This window comes from Cherax quadricarinatus, chromosome 62 (genome assembly GCF_038502225.1).
Source record: "Cherax quadricarinatus isolate ZL_2023a chromosome 62, ASM3850222v1, whole genome shotgun sequence".
Lineage (NCBI taxonomy): Eukaryota > Metazoa > Arthropoda > Malacostraca > Decapoda > Parastacidae > Cherax > Cherax quadricarinatus.
In genome coordinates, this window is record NC_091353.1 from 18,127,753 (window position 1) to 18,145,179 (window position 17,427).

At 40.7% G+C, this 17,427-nt stretch overlaps 1 protein-coding gene across 1 annotated transcript in view; it reads right to left on the minus strand.

Moving 5' to 3' along the window:
- Positions 1-17,427, minus strand: part of LOC128687233 (ankyrin repeat domain-containing protein 42-like) — an 84,422-nt gene that overhangs the window by 36,290 nt on the left and 30,705 nt on the right. Inside the window, exon 5 of the mRNA XM_053774563.2 lies at positions 466-574. Within this exon, the coding sequence (XP_053630538.2) occupies positions 466-574 (109 nt within the window). The remainder of the gene's footprint in view (positions 1-465; positions 575-17,427) is intronic.

Sequence of the window (17,427 nt, forward strand, 5' to 3'; positions counted from 1 at the left end):
CTCCTCTAAAGTGAATGCAAGTTGGTTAGCAAGGATACAAAATAGAATTCTATACCTACAGAACTATCAGCAAAATCAGTATGGACTCTTTAAGAGTAAGTTACTACCATAAATGCTTGCATATTGTAGGATTCTAGAGCCAATGCACAATACAGATGCTGCTGGTGTATAGGCTAAATAACAATGAGGTAATGGCTGGAAAGCAAAATATTTTGGAGTTCCTATAAATATTACAAATATCCCAATGCAATGAAAGGTGTAACAGTGGTCAATAATTTCATTGGGCTACCAGTCTCTTGGATTACACAGAATAACAATCACCAGGGAAAGTAAATTAAAAAGTGACATTTCAATGTTTGTTTTTATCAAACTGTACCCAGTCATCCTCCACAATAAAGATTATTATTTACAAAATGGCAGTATGTAGAACATGACTAAAGGTGAGACAGGAATTTTGGAACTAACCAGAAGTTGGAGATTTGACAATCATTTTTGGATTAGCTCCTCTTGTCAGCAGAAAGCGAACAATGGTGGTGTGATCACGATACGCAGCAACGTGCAGAGCAGTTACTCCCTGTGAACCAAACATGTTATTCAGCATGTTTTTCATCATGAATATAGTAGTAGAATCTTATAAATAAAATAAATGTAGACCTTTCCCTTGATTTGCACAGTCCCAGAATGTATAATTTAACAAGGGCACTCCAGGACTATGCAAAGGAAAGGAGAGGCATGTATGATATTATGATCAGAATTGTTATTTCATCTTTTACCAAAATACATGATAAATGAGATACTTTTGCAACATTTGGGTATCTTTATTCTGGAAACATTTTGCCACATAGTGGCTTCTTCAGCCCAGTGCAGAAAAAAGGTAGAAGAGAAGGAGGAGGAGTCTGAGGTAATCAGTCCCTCAGCCTTGAGTCGATGGGTTCAGTTCATTAGTCGAAGACTGACTGGACTGGGCTGGACTGAAGAAACCACTGTATGGAGAAATTTACAGAATAAAGATACCCAAATGTTGCACTTGTGTCTCATTATCAATGTGTCAGTTTTGTAAACCATCTATTCACAACAAAATGTATACCACACATGATAAAGTGCATGAAATCACTGCCTCACATTTTTCATCAACATTTAACAGCTCCTCAAAATATTCCCTCTATATTCCCAATACCTCTAATTCCCCATCTAATAACACCCCTCCTCCACTTTTAACTATTAACCTTTTCACTCTCCATCATGACATTGAGGCCAGGGGTCCCCGACAGAGCTCTATGTCATGAACTCAGCTCACTCAGATATTCTTTAAGTTAGAAAATTTTGGGCCTAGATATGTGAAAATAGGTCTGTGCAATGAAAGTACATAGCATAAAAAAATTCCTTCCCTACACAGTGCATGATGGGAAAACAAAACTGTGACCATGTGTATAGTTTAAAATGGCAACTTTGAGGTGTTATCTTGGATGATTTTTCTTGGTTTTATTGGTGGTTTCTTGATATCATTTGACAGAATGCAAAAACATTCTATTGAAATGAAGATGATTTTGATTGGATTCAAAACTGGAAGTAGCTTGAAATATTCTACTTTCCCCAATAAGGAACAGATAAGGCCACCCCACAACCCCCAGTCTGTTTTATGGGTTATTAACAGGACTGATTCAGTGGGATATGGCTGGTACATTGAAAGAAGAACAGGACTGATTCAATGAATGGGATGCTGGGAACCATGCCCAAATTTTCCTGGTTATATTTTATTATCTGAGTAATAGAGTAAATCTTCTATTTTTCTGTTAATAAGAATTCAAAATAGAGGGAAAGTGTAATACTGGAGAGGCCTAGGGACATGACCAACAAACAGAGGAAAATAGTGTTTTAATGCCAGTAATATTTACACGGTTTATTATAAACTAAATTTTGAAATTGGTATTTTTAATATTCTAAAACTGGCCAATTTACCAATTTTTGTGTATTTTATATGGTAGGTGAAATAGGTGATTGGGTGGGTTCTTGTGCTCAATCAATAAAACAGAAGGAATAACTAGCAAAATAGCTGAGAATTTGGTCGAGTGGAACAATGGAATTTGATTAAAACAGGACATAAGGTGGGTAAAATTTGCCAATGCATATACTGCACTGAGACCACTAACTTTGCACCTACATAATTTCACGAATTTTCCATCAAATTTCATACTTTTGGTGTCATAACCTTCAAAAAAAAAAATTATCTACCATTTCCAATGAAAAAATTATTATTTTTTTTAACAAGTTGGCCGTCTCCCACCTAGGCAGGGTGACCCAAAAAGAAAGAAAATCCCCAAAAAGAAAATACTTTCATCATCATTCAACACTTTCACCACACTCACACATTATCACTGTTTCTGCAGAGGTGCTCAGAATACAACAGTTTAGAAGCATATACGTATAAAGATACACAACATACCCCTCCAAACTGCTAATATCCCGAACCCCTCCTTTAGAGTAGAGGCATTGTACTTCCCATTTCCAGGACTCAAGTCCGGCTATATAAAAGTAACCGGTTTCCCTGAATCCCTTCACTAAAAATTACCCTGCTCACACTCCAACAGATCGTCAGGTCCCAAATACCATTCATCTCCATTCACTCCTATCGAACACGCTCATACACGCCTGCTGGAAGTCCGAGCCCCTCGCCCACAAAACCTCCCTTACCCCTTCCTTCCAATCTTTTCGAGGACGACCCCTACCCTGCCTTCCTTCCCTTACATATTTATACGCTCTCCATGTCATTCTACTTTGATCCATTCTCTCTAACTGACCAAACCACCTCAGCAACCCCTCTTCTGCCCTCTGACTAATATTTTATTAATAGGGTTCCTTACAACAAACTAATTTAGAAACTACAAAATACAGAATAAATAAGCAGTAACGAAAATAAGGGCCCCATGTTTTCAACTCCCTCTTTTCCGTGTCCCACTATTCCAGTCATTTTCCACTAAGCCATTATTTTTTATGTTTGGTGTTTTTTTTTTTTGTCATTTTTTATGTAACAGTTGCATTAGGAAAGAGTGACCAGTGCCATATTTTAAGGTAACTATAGTATTTTTTTTTTTTCAACAAACTGGCTGTATCCCACTGAGGCAGGGTGACCTAGAAAGAAAAACAACAGTTCTTCTTTTTAGGAAAATTTAATAAGAAAAACAAGTGTTTCTTTTTAAATTTTGCAATATATACAGAATAAGGGGCCCCTTGCTAGTATGTACTGTGTATTTTTTTTTTTTTCAACAAGTCGGCCGTCTCCCACCGAGGCAGGATGACCCAAAAAAGAAAAAATCCCCAAAAAGAAAATACTTTCATCATCATTCAACACTTTCACCACACTCACACATTATCACTGTTTTTGCAGAGGTGCTCAGAATACAACAATTTAGAAGCATATACATAAAAAGATACACAACATATCCCTCCAAACTGCCAAACTGTGTATTAATGTGTATTTATTTTACTTTTGAATCTTTGTATTTTTTTTTTCAACAAACTGGCCATATCCCACCAAGGCAGGGTGGTCCAAAAAGAAAAACGAAAGTTTCTCTTTTTAAATTTAGTAATTTATACGGGAGAAGGGGTTACTAGCCCCTTGCTCCCGGCATTTTAGTCACCTCTTACAGCACGCATGGCTTACGGAGGAAAAATTCTGTTCCACTTAATATATGATAGTGTAAACACGTTATCAGGTGTTTTAGACGTATTCGATATTGAAAAAAACGCTTTTCCACTCGCCGGTGATTTTTGCTTATTGAGGGAGAGGGAGGGAGGGAAGGAACTTAACAGCCAAAAAAAACAGGGCCCGCCTGTATAGCATAACAGTTGAAAGACTTTCCATTGTAAAGAAAAAGCTGACAATGATAAGAGGAGGACTGTTCTTGAGAAGCCAGGCTATTTATTATTTTCACAAGACTCACTACCAGCCAGGGTGATGTTCTTAATTTAAGTAAATGGCCTATGTGAAGGAGTAAAAAACCAATAACATTAAAAGTGAATATAGGAAAGAGTAAGGTGACGAGGATAACAAAAAAATTAGGTGACAAAAGATTGGATATTAGATCGGAGGCAGAGAGTATGGAGGAGGTGAATGTATTCAGATATTTAGGAGTGGACTTGTCAGCAGATGGGTCTAAGAAAGATGAAGTGAATCATAGAACTGATGAGGACAAAAAGGTGAGAGGTGTACTTTGTGGTCTGTGGAGACAAAGAACTTTGTCCATGGAAGCAAACAGGGGAATGTAGGAGAGTATAGTTATACCAACGCTCTTATATGGGTGTAAAACATGGGTGGTGAATGTTGCAACAAGAGGAAGAACAAGTCGGCCGTCTCCCACCGAGGCAGGGTGACCCAAAAAGAAAGAAAATCCCCAAAAAGAAAATACTTTCATCATCATTCAACACTTTCACCTCACTCACACATAATCACTGTTTTTGCAGAGGTGCTCAGAATACAACAGTTTAGAAGCATATACGTATAAAGATACACAACATATCCCTCCAAACTGCCAATATCCCAAACCCCTCCTTTAAAGTGCAGGCATTGTACTTCCCATTTCCAGGACTCAAGTCCGGCTATATAAAAATAACCGGTTTCCCTGAATCCCTTCACTAAATATTACCCTGCTCACACTCCAACAGCTCGTCAGGTCCCAAATACCATTCGTCTCCATTCACTCCTATCTAACACGCTCGCACACGCTTGCTGGAAGTCCAAGCCCCTCGCCCACAAAACCTCCTTTACCCCCTCCCTCCAACCTTTTCGAGGACGACCCCTACCCCGCCTTCCTTCCCCTACAGATTTATACGCTCTCCATGTCATTCTACTTTGATCCATTCTCTCTAAATGACCAAACCACCTCAACAACCCCTCTTCAGCCCTCTGACTAATACTTTTATTAACTCCACACCTTCTCCTAATTTCCACACTCCGAATTTTCTGCATAATATTTACACCACACATTGCCCTTAGACAGGACATCTCCACTGCCTCCAACCGCCTCCTCGCTGCAGCATTTACAACCCAAGCTTCACACCCATATAAGAGTGTTGGTACTACTATACTTTCATACATTCCCTTCTTTGCCTCCATAGATAACGTTTTTTGTCTCCACATATACCTCAACGCACCACTCACCTTTTTTCCTTCATCAATTCTATGATTAACCTCATCCTTCATAAATCCATCCGCTGACACGTCAACTCCCAAATATCTGAAAACATTCACTTCTTCCATACTCCTCCTCCCCAATTTGATATCCAATTTTTCTTTATCTAAATCATTTGATACCCTCATCACCTTACTCTTTTCTATGTTCACTTTCAACTTTCTACCTTTACACACACTCCCAAACTCGTCCACTAACCTTTGCAATTTTTCTTTAGAATCTCCCATAAGCACAGTATCATCAGCAAAAAGTAACTGTGTCAATTCCCATTTTGTATTTGATTCCCCATAATTTAATCCCACCCCTCTCCCGAACACCCTAGCATTTACTTCTTTTACAACCCCATCTATAAATATATTAAACAACCATGGTGACATTACACATCCCTGTCTAAGACCTACTTTTACCGGGAAGTAGTCTCCCTCTCTTCTACACACCCTAACCTGAGCCTCACTATCCTCATAAAAACTCTTTACAGCATTTAGTAACTTACCACCTATTCCATATACTTGCAACATCTGCCACATTGCTCCCCTATCCACTCTATCATATGCCTTTTCTAAATCCATAAATGCAATAAAAACTTCCCTACCTTTATCTAAATACTGTTCACATATATGCTTCAATGTAAACACTTGATCTACACATCCCCTACCCACTCTAAAACCTCCTTGCTCATCCGCAATCCTACATTCTGTCTTACCTCTAATTCTTTCAATAATAACCCTACCGTACACTTTTCCTGGTATACTCAGTAAACTTATTCCTCTATAATTTTTACAATCTCTTTTGTCCCCCTTCCCTTTATATAAAGGGACTATACATGCTCTCTGCCAATCCCTAGGTACCTTCCCCTCTTTCATACATTTATTAAACAAAAATACCAACCACTCCAACACTATATCCCCCCCTGCTTTTAACATTTCTGTCATGATCCCATCAGTTCCAGCTGCTTTACCCCCTTTCATTCTACGTAATGCCTCACGCACCTCCCCCACACTCACATCCTGCTCTTCTTCACTCCTAAAAGATGGTATACCTCCCTGGCCAGTGCATGAAATTACCGCCTCCCTTTCTTCGTCGACATTTAAAAGTTCCTCAAAATATTCTCGCCATCTACCCAATACCTCCATCTCCCCATCTACTAACTCCCCTACTCTGTTTTTAACTGACAAATCCATTCGTTCCCTAGGCTTTCTTAACTTGTTTAACTCACTCCAAAATTTTTTCTTATTTTCATTAAAATTTCTTGACAGTGCCTCTCCCACTCTATCATCTGCTCTCCTTTTGCACTCTCTCACCACTCTCTTCACCTTTCTTTTACTCTCCATATACTCTACTCTTCTTATAACACTTCTGCTTTGTAAAAACCTCTCATAAGCTACCTTTTTCTCTTTTATCACACCCTTTACTTCATCATTCCACCAATCACTCCTCTTTCCTCCTGCACCCACCCTCCTATAACCACAAACTTCTGCCCCACATTCTAATACTGCATTTTTAAAACTATTCCAACCGTCTTCAACCCCTCCCCCACCCACTACTCATACTTGCACCAGCCCACCTTTCTGTCAATAGTTGCTTATATCTCACCCGAACTTCCTCTTCCCTTCGTTTATACACTTTCACCTCCCTCTCACTTGTTGTTGTCATTTTCATCTTGTCCCATCTACCTCTTACTCTAAATGTAGCTACAACTAAATAATGATCCGATATATCAGTTGCCCCTCTATAAACGTGTACATCCTGGAGCCTACCCATCAACCTTTTATCCACCAATACATAATCTAACAAACTACTTTCATTACGTGCTATATCATACCTTGTATATTTATTTATCCTCTTTTTCATAAAATATGTATTACTTATTACCAAACCTCTTTCTACACATAGCTCAATTAAAGGCTCCCCATTTTCATTTACCCCTGGCACCCCAAATTTACCTACTACTCCCTCCACAACATTTTTACCCACTTTAGCATTGAAATCCCCAACCACAAGTACTCTCACACTTGGTTCAAAACTCCCCACGCATTCACTCAACATTTCCCAAAATCTCTCTCTCTCCTCTACACTTCTCTCTTCTCCAGGTGCATATACGCTTACTATAACCCACTTTTCACATCCAACCTTTATTTTACTCCACATAATCCTTGAATTAATACATTTATAGTCCCTCTTTTCCTGCCATAGCTTATCCTTCAACATTATTGCTACTCCTTCTTTAGCTCTAACTCTATTTGAAACCCCTGACCTAATCCCATTTATTCCTCTCCACTGAAACTCTCCCACCCCCTTCAGCTTTGTTTCACTTAAAGCCAGGACATCCAGCTTCTTCTCATTCATAACATCCACAATCATCTCTTTCTTATCATTCGCACAACATCCACGCACATTCAGACTTCCCACTTTGACAATTTTCTTCTTATTCTTTTTAGTAATTATTACAGGAAAAGGGGTTACTAGCCCATTGTTCCCGGCATTTTAGTTGACTTTTACAACACGCATGGCTTACGGAGGAAAGATTCTTATTCCACTTCCCCATGGATATAAAAGGAAAAGTAATAAGAACAAGAACTATTAAGATAAAATCAAAGAAAACTCAGATGAGTGTGTATAAATAAACATGTACATGTATGTGTAGTGTGACCTAAGTGTAAGTAGAAGTAGCAAGACGTACCTGTAATCTTGCATATTTATGAGACAGACAAAAGACACCAGCAATCCTACCATCATGTAAAACAATTACAGGCTTTCGTTTTACACTCACTTGGCAGGACGGTAGTACCTCCCTGGGTGGTTGCTGTCTACCAACCTACTACCACAGGACGGTAGTACCTCCCTGGGTGGTTGCTGTCTACCAACCTACTACCACAGGACGGTAGTACCTCCCTGGGTGGTTGCTGTCTACCAACCTACTACCACAGGACGGTAGTACCTCCCTGGGTGGTTGCTGTCTACCAACCTACTACCACAGGACGGTAGTACCTCCCTGGGTGGTTGCTGTCTACCAACCTACTACCACAGGACGGTAGTACCTCGCTGGGTGGTTGCTGTCTACCAACCTACTACCACAGGACGGTAGTACCTCCCTGGGTGGTTGCTGTCTACCAACCTACTACCACAGGACGGTAGTACCTCCCTGGGTGGTTGCTGTCTACCAACCTACTACCACAGGACGGTAGTACCTCCCTGGGTGGTTGCTGTCTACCAACCTACTACCACAGGACGGTAGTACCTCCCTGGGTGGTTGCTGTCTACCAACCTACTACCACAGGACGGTAGTACCTCCCTGGGTGGTTGCTGTCTACCAACCTACTACCACAGGACGGTAGTACCTCCCTGGGTGGTTGCTGTCTACCAACCTACTACCACAGGACGGTAGTACCTCCCTGGGTGGTTGCTGTCTACCAACCTACTACCACAGGACGGTAGTACCTCCCTGGGTGGTTGCTGTCTACCAACCTACTACCACAGGACGGTAGTACCTCCCTGGGTGGTTGCTGTCTACCAACCTACTACCACAGGACGGTAGTACCTCCCTGGGTGGTTGCTGTCTACCAACCTACTACCACAGGACGGTAGTACCTCCCTGGGTGGTTGCTGTCTACCAACCTACTACCACAGGACGGTAGTACCTCCCTGGGTGGTTGCTGTCTACCAACCTACTACCACAGGACGGTAGTACCTCCCTGGGTGGTTGCTGTCTACCAACCTACTACCACAGGACGGTAGTACCTCCCTGGGTGGTTGCTGTCTACCAACCTACTACCACAGGACGGTAGTACCTCCCTGGGTGGTTGCTGTCTACCAACCTACTACCACAGGACGGTAGTACCTCCCTGGGTGGTTGCTGTCTACCAACCTACTACCACAGGACGGTAGTACCTCCCTGGGTGGTTGCTGTCTACCAACCTACTACCACAGGACGGTAGTACCTCCCTGGGTGGTTGCTGTCTACCAACCTACTACCACAGGACGGTAGTACCTCCCTGGGTGGTTGCTGTCTACCAACCTACTACCACAGGACGGTAGTACCTCCCTGGGTGGTTGCTGTCTACCAACCTACTACCACAGGACGGTAGTACCTCCCTGGGTGGTTGCTGTCTACCAACCTACTACCACAGGACGGTAGTACCTCCCTGGGTGGTTGCTGTCTACCAACCTACTACCACAGGACGGTAGTACCTCCCTGGGTGGTTGCTGTCTACCAACCTACTACCACAGGACGGTAGTACCTCCCTGGGTGGTTGCTGTCTACCAACCTACTACCACAGGACGGTAGTACCTCCCTGGGTGGTTGCTGTCTACCAACCTACTACCACAGGACGGTAGTACCTCCCTGGGTGGTTGCTGTCTACCAACCTACTACCATTGGTCTCATTTGATAAAATGGAAGACGTATTACAGAAATAGAGATGATTTTGATTGGTTTTAGCACTGGAAATGGCTTGAAACTGAGCTCATAGTAGCAGAAATGTTAAATTTTTGCCGATATTCAAGAGTAAACAAACGACCTCACACGTCTAATACAGATCAGCTGGTGGGTCTAATATACATTCACAAATATGGTGATGATATTTATACAATTATTACAGTATTGCATAACAGTAAATCTTCTATTTTATGGTGTAAATAAAAATTCATGTGAATACAAAATCAAAATGGAATTTATTTGTAAAGCCTCAAAGCGTAACTAATGAGCAGAGGAAATGTTAGTTTAGTTCCAGGAATACCTACATTGTTTATTCTGGACCCTATTTTGAAATTGGAATATTTTGAACTTTGTGTTAAATTGGCCAAATTACCAATTTCCGATAACTTTATTTTATAGTTGAAACAGTTGACTTGGCGATTTCTTGTGCTCAATCGATAGAACAGAAGTAATACTAGTGAAATAGCTAAGAATTTGGTCAACTGGAATAATGTAATTGGCCTAAAATGGGAGTCAAAGTCGGCAAAATCGCCGATTCGCAAATATCGCTGACACATCAAAATTCGCGAGAGCATAATTTCGTCAATTTTCCATCAAATTTCGTACTTTTTGTTTTATTGCCTTCAAAAAAAGATTCTCTACCATTTCATCAGAAAAAATAATTTTTTTTTTTTAAATTCTTGGACACTGGGGCACCACTTCAGATTTTGGCCTTGGGCCCTGAAAGGGTTAATCAATCTATATTTTTTTCAAGATTATATAAGAAGCATGTTACAAAACACACAAAAATGATACATACACTCACAGTATAAAATCTAAAATAAATATGAGGCGTGTTTACCAAGCGGATTGGAGTATCGGAAGAATTACATTTTCTCTAGTCCAACACCAGTTACTCTGGGATAAATGTAAAAAAATATTCCTTGTGGGTTTAGCACTTTTTTTTATTATGATAATAATAATAATAATTCTCTATAAACATGTATATCCTGAAGTCTACTCAACAGTCTTTTATCTACCAATACATAATCCAACAAACTACTGTCATTTTGCCCTACATCATATCTTGTATACTTATTTATCCTCTTTTTCTTAAAATATGTATTACCTATAACTAAACCCCTTTCTATACAAAGTTCAATCAAAGGGCTCCCATTATCATTTACACCTGGCACCCCAAACTTACCTACCACACCCTCTCTAAAAGTTTCTCCTACTTTAGCATTCAGATCCCCTACCACAATTACTCTCTCACTTGGTTCAAAGGCTCCTATACATTCACTTAACATCTCCCAAAATCTCTCTCTCTCCTCTACATTCCTCTCTTCTCCAGGTGCATACATGCTTATTATGACCCACTTTTCACATCCAACCTTTACTTTAATCCACATAATTCTTGAATTTACACATTCATATTCTCTTTTCTCCTTCCATAACTGATCCTTCAACATTACTGCTACCCCTTCCTTTCCTCTAACTCTCTCAGATACTCCAGATTTAATCCCATTTATTTCCCCCCACCGAAACTCCCCTACCCCCTTCAGCTTTGTTTCGCTTAGGGCCAGGACATCCAACTTCTTTTCATTCATAACATCAGTAATCATCTGTTTCTTGTCATCCGCACTACATCCACGCACATTCAAGCATCCCAGTTTTATAAAGTTTTTCTTCTTCTCTTTTTTAGTAAATGTCTACAGGAGAAGGGGTTACTAGCCCATTGCTCCCGGCATTTTAGTCGCCTCATACGACACGCATGGCTTACGGAGGAAAGATTCTTTTCCACTTCCCCATGGACAATAGAAGAAATAAAGAACAAGAGCTATTTAGAAAAAGGGGAAAAACCTAGATGTTTTTTTTTTTTTTTTATTATCACACCGGCCGATTCCCACCAAGGCAGGGTGGCCCGAAAAAGAAAAACTTTCACCATCATTCACTCCATCACTGTCTTGCCAGAAGGGTGCTTTACACTACAGTTTTTAAACTGCAACATTAACACCCCTCCTTCAGAGTGCAGGCACTGTACTTCCCATCTCCAGGACTCAAGTCCGGCCTGCCGGTTTCCCTGAATCCCTTCATAAATGTTACTTTGCTCACACTCCAACAGCACGTCAAGTATTAAAAACCATTTGTCTCCATTCACTCCTATCAAACACGCTCACGCATGCCTGCTGGAAGTCCAAGCCCCTCGCACACAAAACCTCCTTTACCCCCTCCCTCCAACCCTTCCTAGGCCGACCCCTACCCCGCCTTCCTTCCACTACAGACTGATACACTCTTGAAGTCATTCTGTTTCGCTCCATTCTCTCTACATGTCCGAACCACCTCAACAACCCTTCCTCAGCCCTCTGGACAACAGTTTTGGTAATCCCGCACCTCCTCCTAACTTCCAAACTACGAATTCTCTGAATTATATTCACACCACACATTGCCCTCAGACATAAGGAGAATAGAAGCATCAGGGAAGAGAGAGGTGAAGGTTTATAAACTAAAAGAGGAGGCAGTTAGGGTAAGATATAAACAGCTATTGGAGGATAGATGGGCTAATGAGAGCATAGGCAATGGGGTCGAAGAGGTATGGGGTAGGTTTAAAAATGTAGTGTTAGAGTGTTCAGCAGAAGTTTGTGGTTACAGGAAAGTGGGTGCGGGAGGGAAGAGGAGCGATTGGTGGAATGATGATGTAAAGAGAGTAGTAAGGGAGAAAAAGTTAGCATATGAGAAGTTTTTACAAAGTAGAAGTGATGCAAGGAGGGAAGAGTATATGGAGAAAAAGAGAGAGGTTAAGAGAGTGGTGAAGCAATGTAAAAAGAGAGCAAATGAGAGAGTGGGTGAGATGTTATCAACAAATTTTGTTGAAAATAAGAAAAAGTTTTGGAGTGAGATTAACAAGTTAAGGAAGCCTAGAGAACAAATGGATTTGTCAGTTAAAAATAGGAGAGGAGAGTTATTAAATGGAGAGTTAGAGGTATTGGGAAGATGGAGGGAATATTTTGAGGAATTGTTAAATGTTGATGAAGATAGGGAAGCTGTGATTTCGTGTATAGGGCAAGGAGGAATAACATCTTGTAGGAGTGAGGAAGAGCCAGTTGTGAGTGTGGGGGAAGTTCGTGAGGCAGTAGGTAAAATGAAAGGGGGTAAGGCAGCCGGGATTGATGGGATAAAGATAGAAATGTTAAAAGCAGGTGGGGATATAGTTTTGGAGTGGTTGGTGCAATTATTTAATAAATGTATGGAAGAGGGTAAGGTACCTAGGGATTGGCAGAGAGCATGCATAGTTCCTTTGTATAAAGGCAAAGGGGACAAAAGAGAGTGCAAAAATTATAGGGGGATAAGTCTGTTGAGTATACCTGGTAAAGTGTATGGTAGAGTTATTATTGAAAGAATTAAGAGTAAGACGGAGAATAGGATAGCAGATGAACAAGGAGGCTTTAGGAAAGGTAGGGGGTGTGTGGACCAGGTGTTTACAGTGAAACATATAAGTGAACAGTATTTAGATAAGGCTAAAGAGGTCTTTGTGGCATTTATGGATTTGGAAAAGGCGTATGACAGGGTGGATAGGGGGGCAATGTGGCAGATGTTGCAGGTGTATGGTGTAGGAGGTAGGTTACTGAAAGCAGTGAAGAGTTTTTACGAGGATAGTGAGGCTCAAGTTAGAGTATGTAGGAAAGAGGGAAATTATTTCCCAGTAAAAGTAGGCCTTAGACAAGGATGTGTGATGTCACCGTGGTTGTTTAATATATTTATAGATGGGGTTGTAAGAGAAGTAAATGCGAGGGTCTTGGCAAGAGGCGTGGAGTTAAAAGATAAAGAATCACACATAAAGTGGGAGTTGTCACAGTTGCTCTTTGCTGATGACACTGTGCTCTTGGGAGATTCTGAAGAGAAGTTGCAGAGATTGGTGGATGAATTTGGTAGGGTGTGCAAAAGAAGAAAATTAAAAGTGAATACAGGAAAGAGTAAGGTTATGAGGATAACAAAAAGATTAGGTGATGAAAGATTGGATATCAGATTGGAGGGAGAGAGTATGGAGGAGGTGAATGTATTCAGATATTTGGGAGTGGACGTGTCAGCGGATGGGTCTATGAAAGATGAGGTGAATCATAGAATTGATGAGGGGAAAAGGGTGAGTGGTGCACTTAGGAGTCTGTGGAGACAAAGAACTTTGTCCTTGGAGGCAAAGAGGGGAATGTATGAGAGTATAGTTTTACCAACGCTCTTATATGGGTGTGAAGCATGGGTGATGAATGTTGCAGCGAGGAGAAGGCTGGAGGCAGTGGAGATGTCATGTCTGAGGGCAATGTGTGGTGTGAATATAATGCAGAGAATTCGTAGTTTGGAAGTTAGGAGGAGGTGCGGGATTACCAAAACTGTTGTCCAGAGGGCTGAGGAAGGGTTGTTGAGGTGGTTCGGACATGTAGAGAGAATGGAGCGAAACAGAGTGACTTCAAGAGTGTATCAGTCTGTAGTGGAAGGAAGGCGGGGTAGGGGTCGGCCTAGGAAAGGTTGGAGGGAGGGGGTAAAGGAGGTTTTGTGTGCGAGGGGCTTGGACTTCCAGCAGGCATGCGTGAGCGTGTTTGATAGGAGTGAATGGAGACAAATGGTTTTTAATACTTGACGTGCTGTTGGAGTGTGAGCAAAGTAACATTTATGAAGGGGTTCAGGGAAACCGGCAGGCCGGACTTGAGTCCTGGAGATGGGAAGTACAGTGCCTGCACTCTGAAGGAGGGGTGTTAATGTTGCAGTTTAAAAACTGTAGTGTAAAGCACCCTTCTGGCAAGACAGTGATGGAGTGAATGATGGTGAAAGTTTTTCTTTTTCGGGCCACCCTGCCTTGGTGGGAATCGGCCAGTGTGATAATAAAAAAAAAATATAAATATATATATATATATATATATATATATATATATGTATATATATATATATATTATATATATATATATATATATATAATAGGTAGGTAGTAGGTTGGTAGACAGCAACCGCCCAGGGAGGTACTACCGTCCTGCCAAGTGAGTGTAAAACGAAAGCCTGTAATTGTTTTACATGATGGTAGGATTGCTGGTGTCCATTTTTCTGTCTCATAAACATGCAAGGTTTCAGGTACGTCTTGCTACTTCTACTTACACTTAGGTCACACTACACATACATGTACAAGCATATATATACACACCCCTCTGGGTTTTCTTCTATTTTCTTACTAGTTCTTGTTCTTGTTTATTTCCTCTTATCTCCATGGGGAAGTGGAACAGAATTCTTCCTCCGTAAGCCATGCGTGTTGTAAGAGGCGACTAAAATGCCGGGAGCAAGGGGCTAGTAACCCCTTCTCCTGTATATATTACTAAATGTAAAAGGAGAAACTTTCGTTTTTCCTTTTGGGCCACCCCGCCTCGGTGGGATACGGCCGGTGTGTTGAAAGTTGCATATAAACCTGTCTATATCTGTCTGCCTGTATATCTGTGTCTGTCTGTATCTCTGTGCATCTGTTTGTCTGTCTACCTGTGTATCTGTCTTTGTGTCTATGTCTACCTCTGTGTCTGTCTTTCTGTCTACCTGTTTGTCTTTCTGTCTACCTGTGTGTCTGTCTTTATGTCTACCAGTGTGTCTACCTGTGTATCTGCCTGTCTACCTGTGTGTCTGTCTTTCTGTCTACTTGTGTGACTGTCTTTATGTCTACCTGTGTGCGTGTCTTGGTCTACCTGTATGTGTCTGTCTACCTGTGTGTCTGTCTTTCTGTCTACCTGTGTGTTTGTCTTTCTGTCTGCTTGTCTGTCTCAGAGACACCCATTAAGAGTGTAATTGGTCTTGAAGATGCCATATTAATAATGATAATAACCCAATAATAATCACTGAGGCACATTAAATGTGCATAAACGTTAATAGACATTTTGCTTAATCCATCTATGATTTTTTTCAAAATTATATAATAAACATGCTACATAACATATAAACATATAAATTAACAAATATGAGATGTTTTTCTGGTCGGCTTGACAGAGTGAACAGAAACCATTCGTGTCTGGGCAGACAACAACAACAACGTTTGTTTACATAACTCACCAACCTTCTACCCTCTCATTCTCTCTCATGTAATCTTGTTTACTCACCTCTCACTCTACATTAAGACTACAGATATTTTAAAGTAAGTAATGAGTGGACACGATTGTTATATTATAGTTTAATAACAATATTATTAGTAGTACATATGTATGTACATATGTAGGGTTGGAATAGTTTTAAAAATCCAGTATTAGAATGTGGGGCAGAAGTTTGTGGTTATAGGAGGGTGGGGGCAGGAGGAAAGAGGAGTGATTGGTGGAATGATGAAGTAAAGGGTGTGATAAAAGAGAAAAAGGTAGCTTATGAGAGGTTTTTACAAAGCAGAAGTGTTATAAGAAGAGCAGAGTATATGGAGAGTAAAAGAAAGGTAAAGAGAGTGGTGAGAGAGTGCAAAAGGAGAGCAGATGATAGAGTGGGAGAGGCACTGTCAAGAAATTTTAATGAAAATAAGAAAAAATTTTGGAGTGAGTTAAACAAGTTAAGAAAGCCTAGGGAAAGTATGGATTTGTCAGTTAAGAACAGAGTAGGGGAGTTAGTAGATGGGGAGATGGAGGTATTAGGTAGATGGCGAGAATATTTTGAGGAACTTTTAAATGCTAAGGAAGAAAGAGAGGCAGTAATTTCATGCACTGGTCAGGAAGGTATACCATCTTTTAGGAGTGAAGAAGAGCAGAATGTAAGTGTGGGGGAGGTACGTGAGGCATTACGTAGAATGAAAGGGGGTAAAGCAGCTGGAACTGATGGGATCATGACAGAAATGTTAAAAGCAGGGGGGGATATAGTGTTGGAGTGGTTGGTACTTTTGTTTAATAAATGTATGAAAGAGGGGAAGGTACCTAGGGATTGGCAGAGAGCATGTATAGTCCCTTTATATAAAGGGAAAGGGGACAAAAGAGACTGTAAAAATTATAGAGGAATAAGTTTACTGAGTATACCAGGAAAAGTGTACGGTAGGGTTATAATTGAAAGAATTAGAGGTAAGACAGAATGTAGGATTGCGGATGAGCAAGGAGGTTTCAGAGTGGGTAGGGGATGTGTAGATCAGGTGTTTACATTGAACCATATATGTGAACAGTATTTGGATAAAGATAGGGAAGTTTTTATTGCATTTATGGATTTAGAAAAGGCATATGATAGAGTGGATAGAGGAGCAATGTGGCAGATGTTGCAAGTATATGGAATAGGTGGTAAGTTATTAAATGCTGTAAAGAGTTTTTATGAGGATAATGAGACTCAGGTTAGGGTGTGTAGAAGAGAGGGAGACTACTTCCCGGTAAAAGTAGGTCTTAGACAGGGATGTGTAATGTCACCATGGTTGTTTAATATATTTATACATGGGGTTGTAAGGGAAGTAAATGCTAGGGTGTTCGGGAGAGGGGTGGGATTAAATTTTGGGGAATCAAATTCAAAATGGGAATTGACACAGTTACTTTTTGTTGATGATACTGTGCTTATGGGAAATTCTAAAGAAAAATTGCAAAGGTTAGTGGATGAGTTTGGGAATGTGTGTAAAGGTAGAAAGTTGAAAGTGAACATAGAAAAGAGTAAGGTGATGAGGGTATCAAATGATTTAGATAAAGAAAAATTGGATATCAAATTGGGGAGGAGTATGGAAGAAGTGAATGTTTTCAGATACTTGGGAGTTGACGTGTCGGCGGATGGATTTATGAAGGATGAGGTTAATCACAGAATTGAAGAGGGAAAAATGGTGAGTGGTGCGTTGAGGTATATGTGGAGTCAAAAAACGTT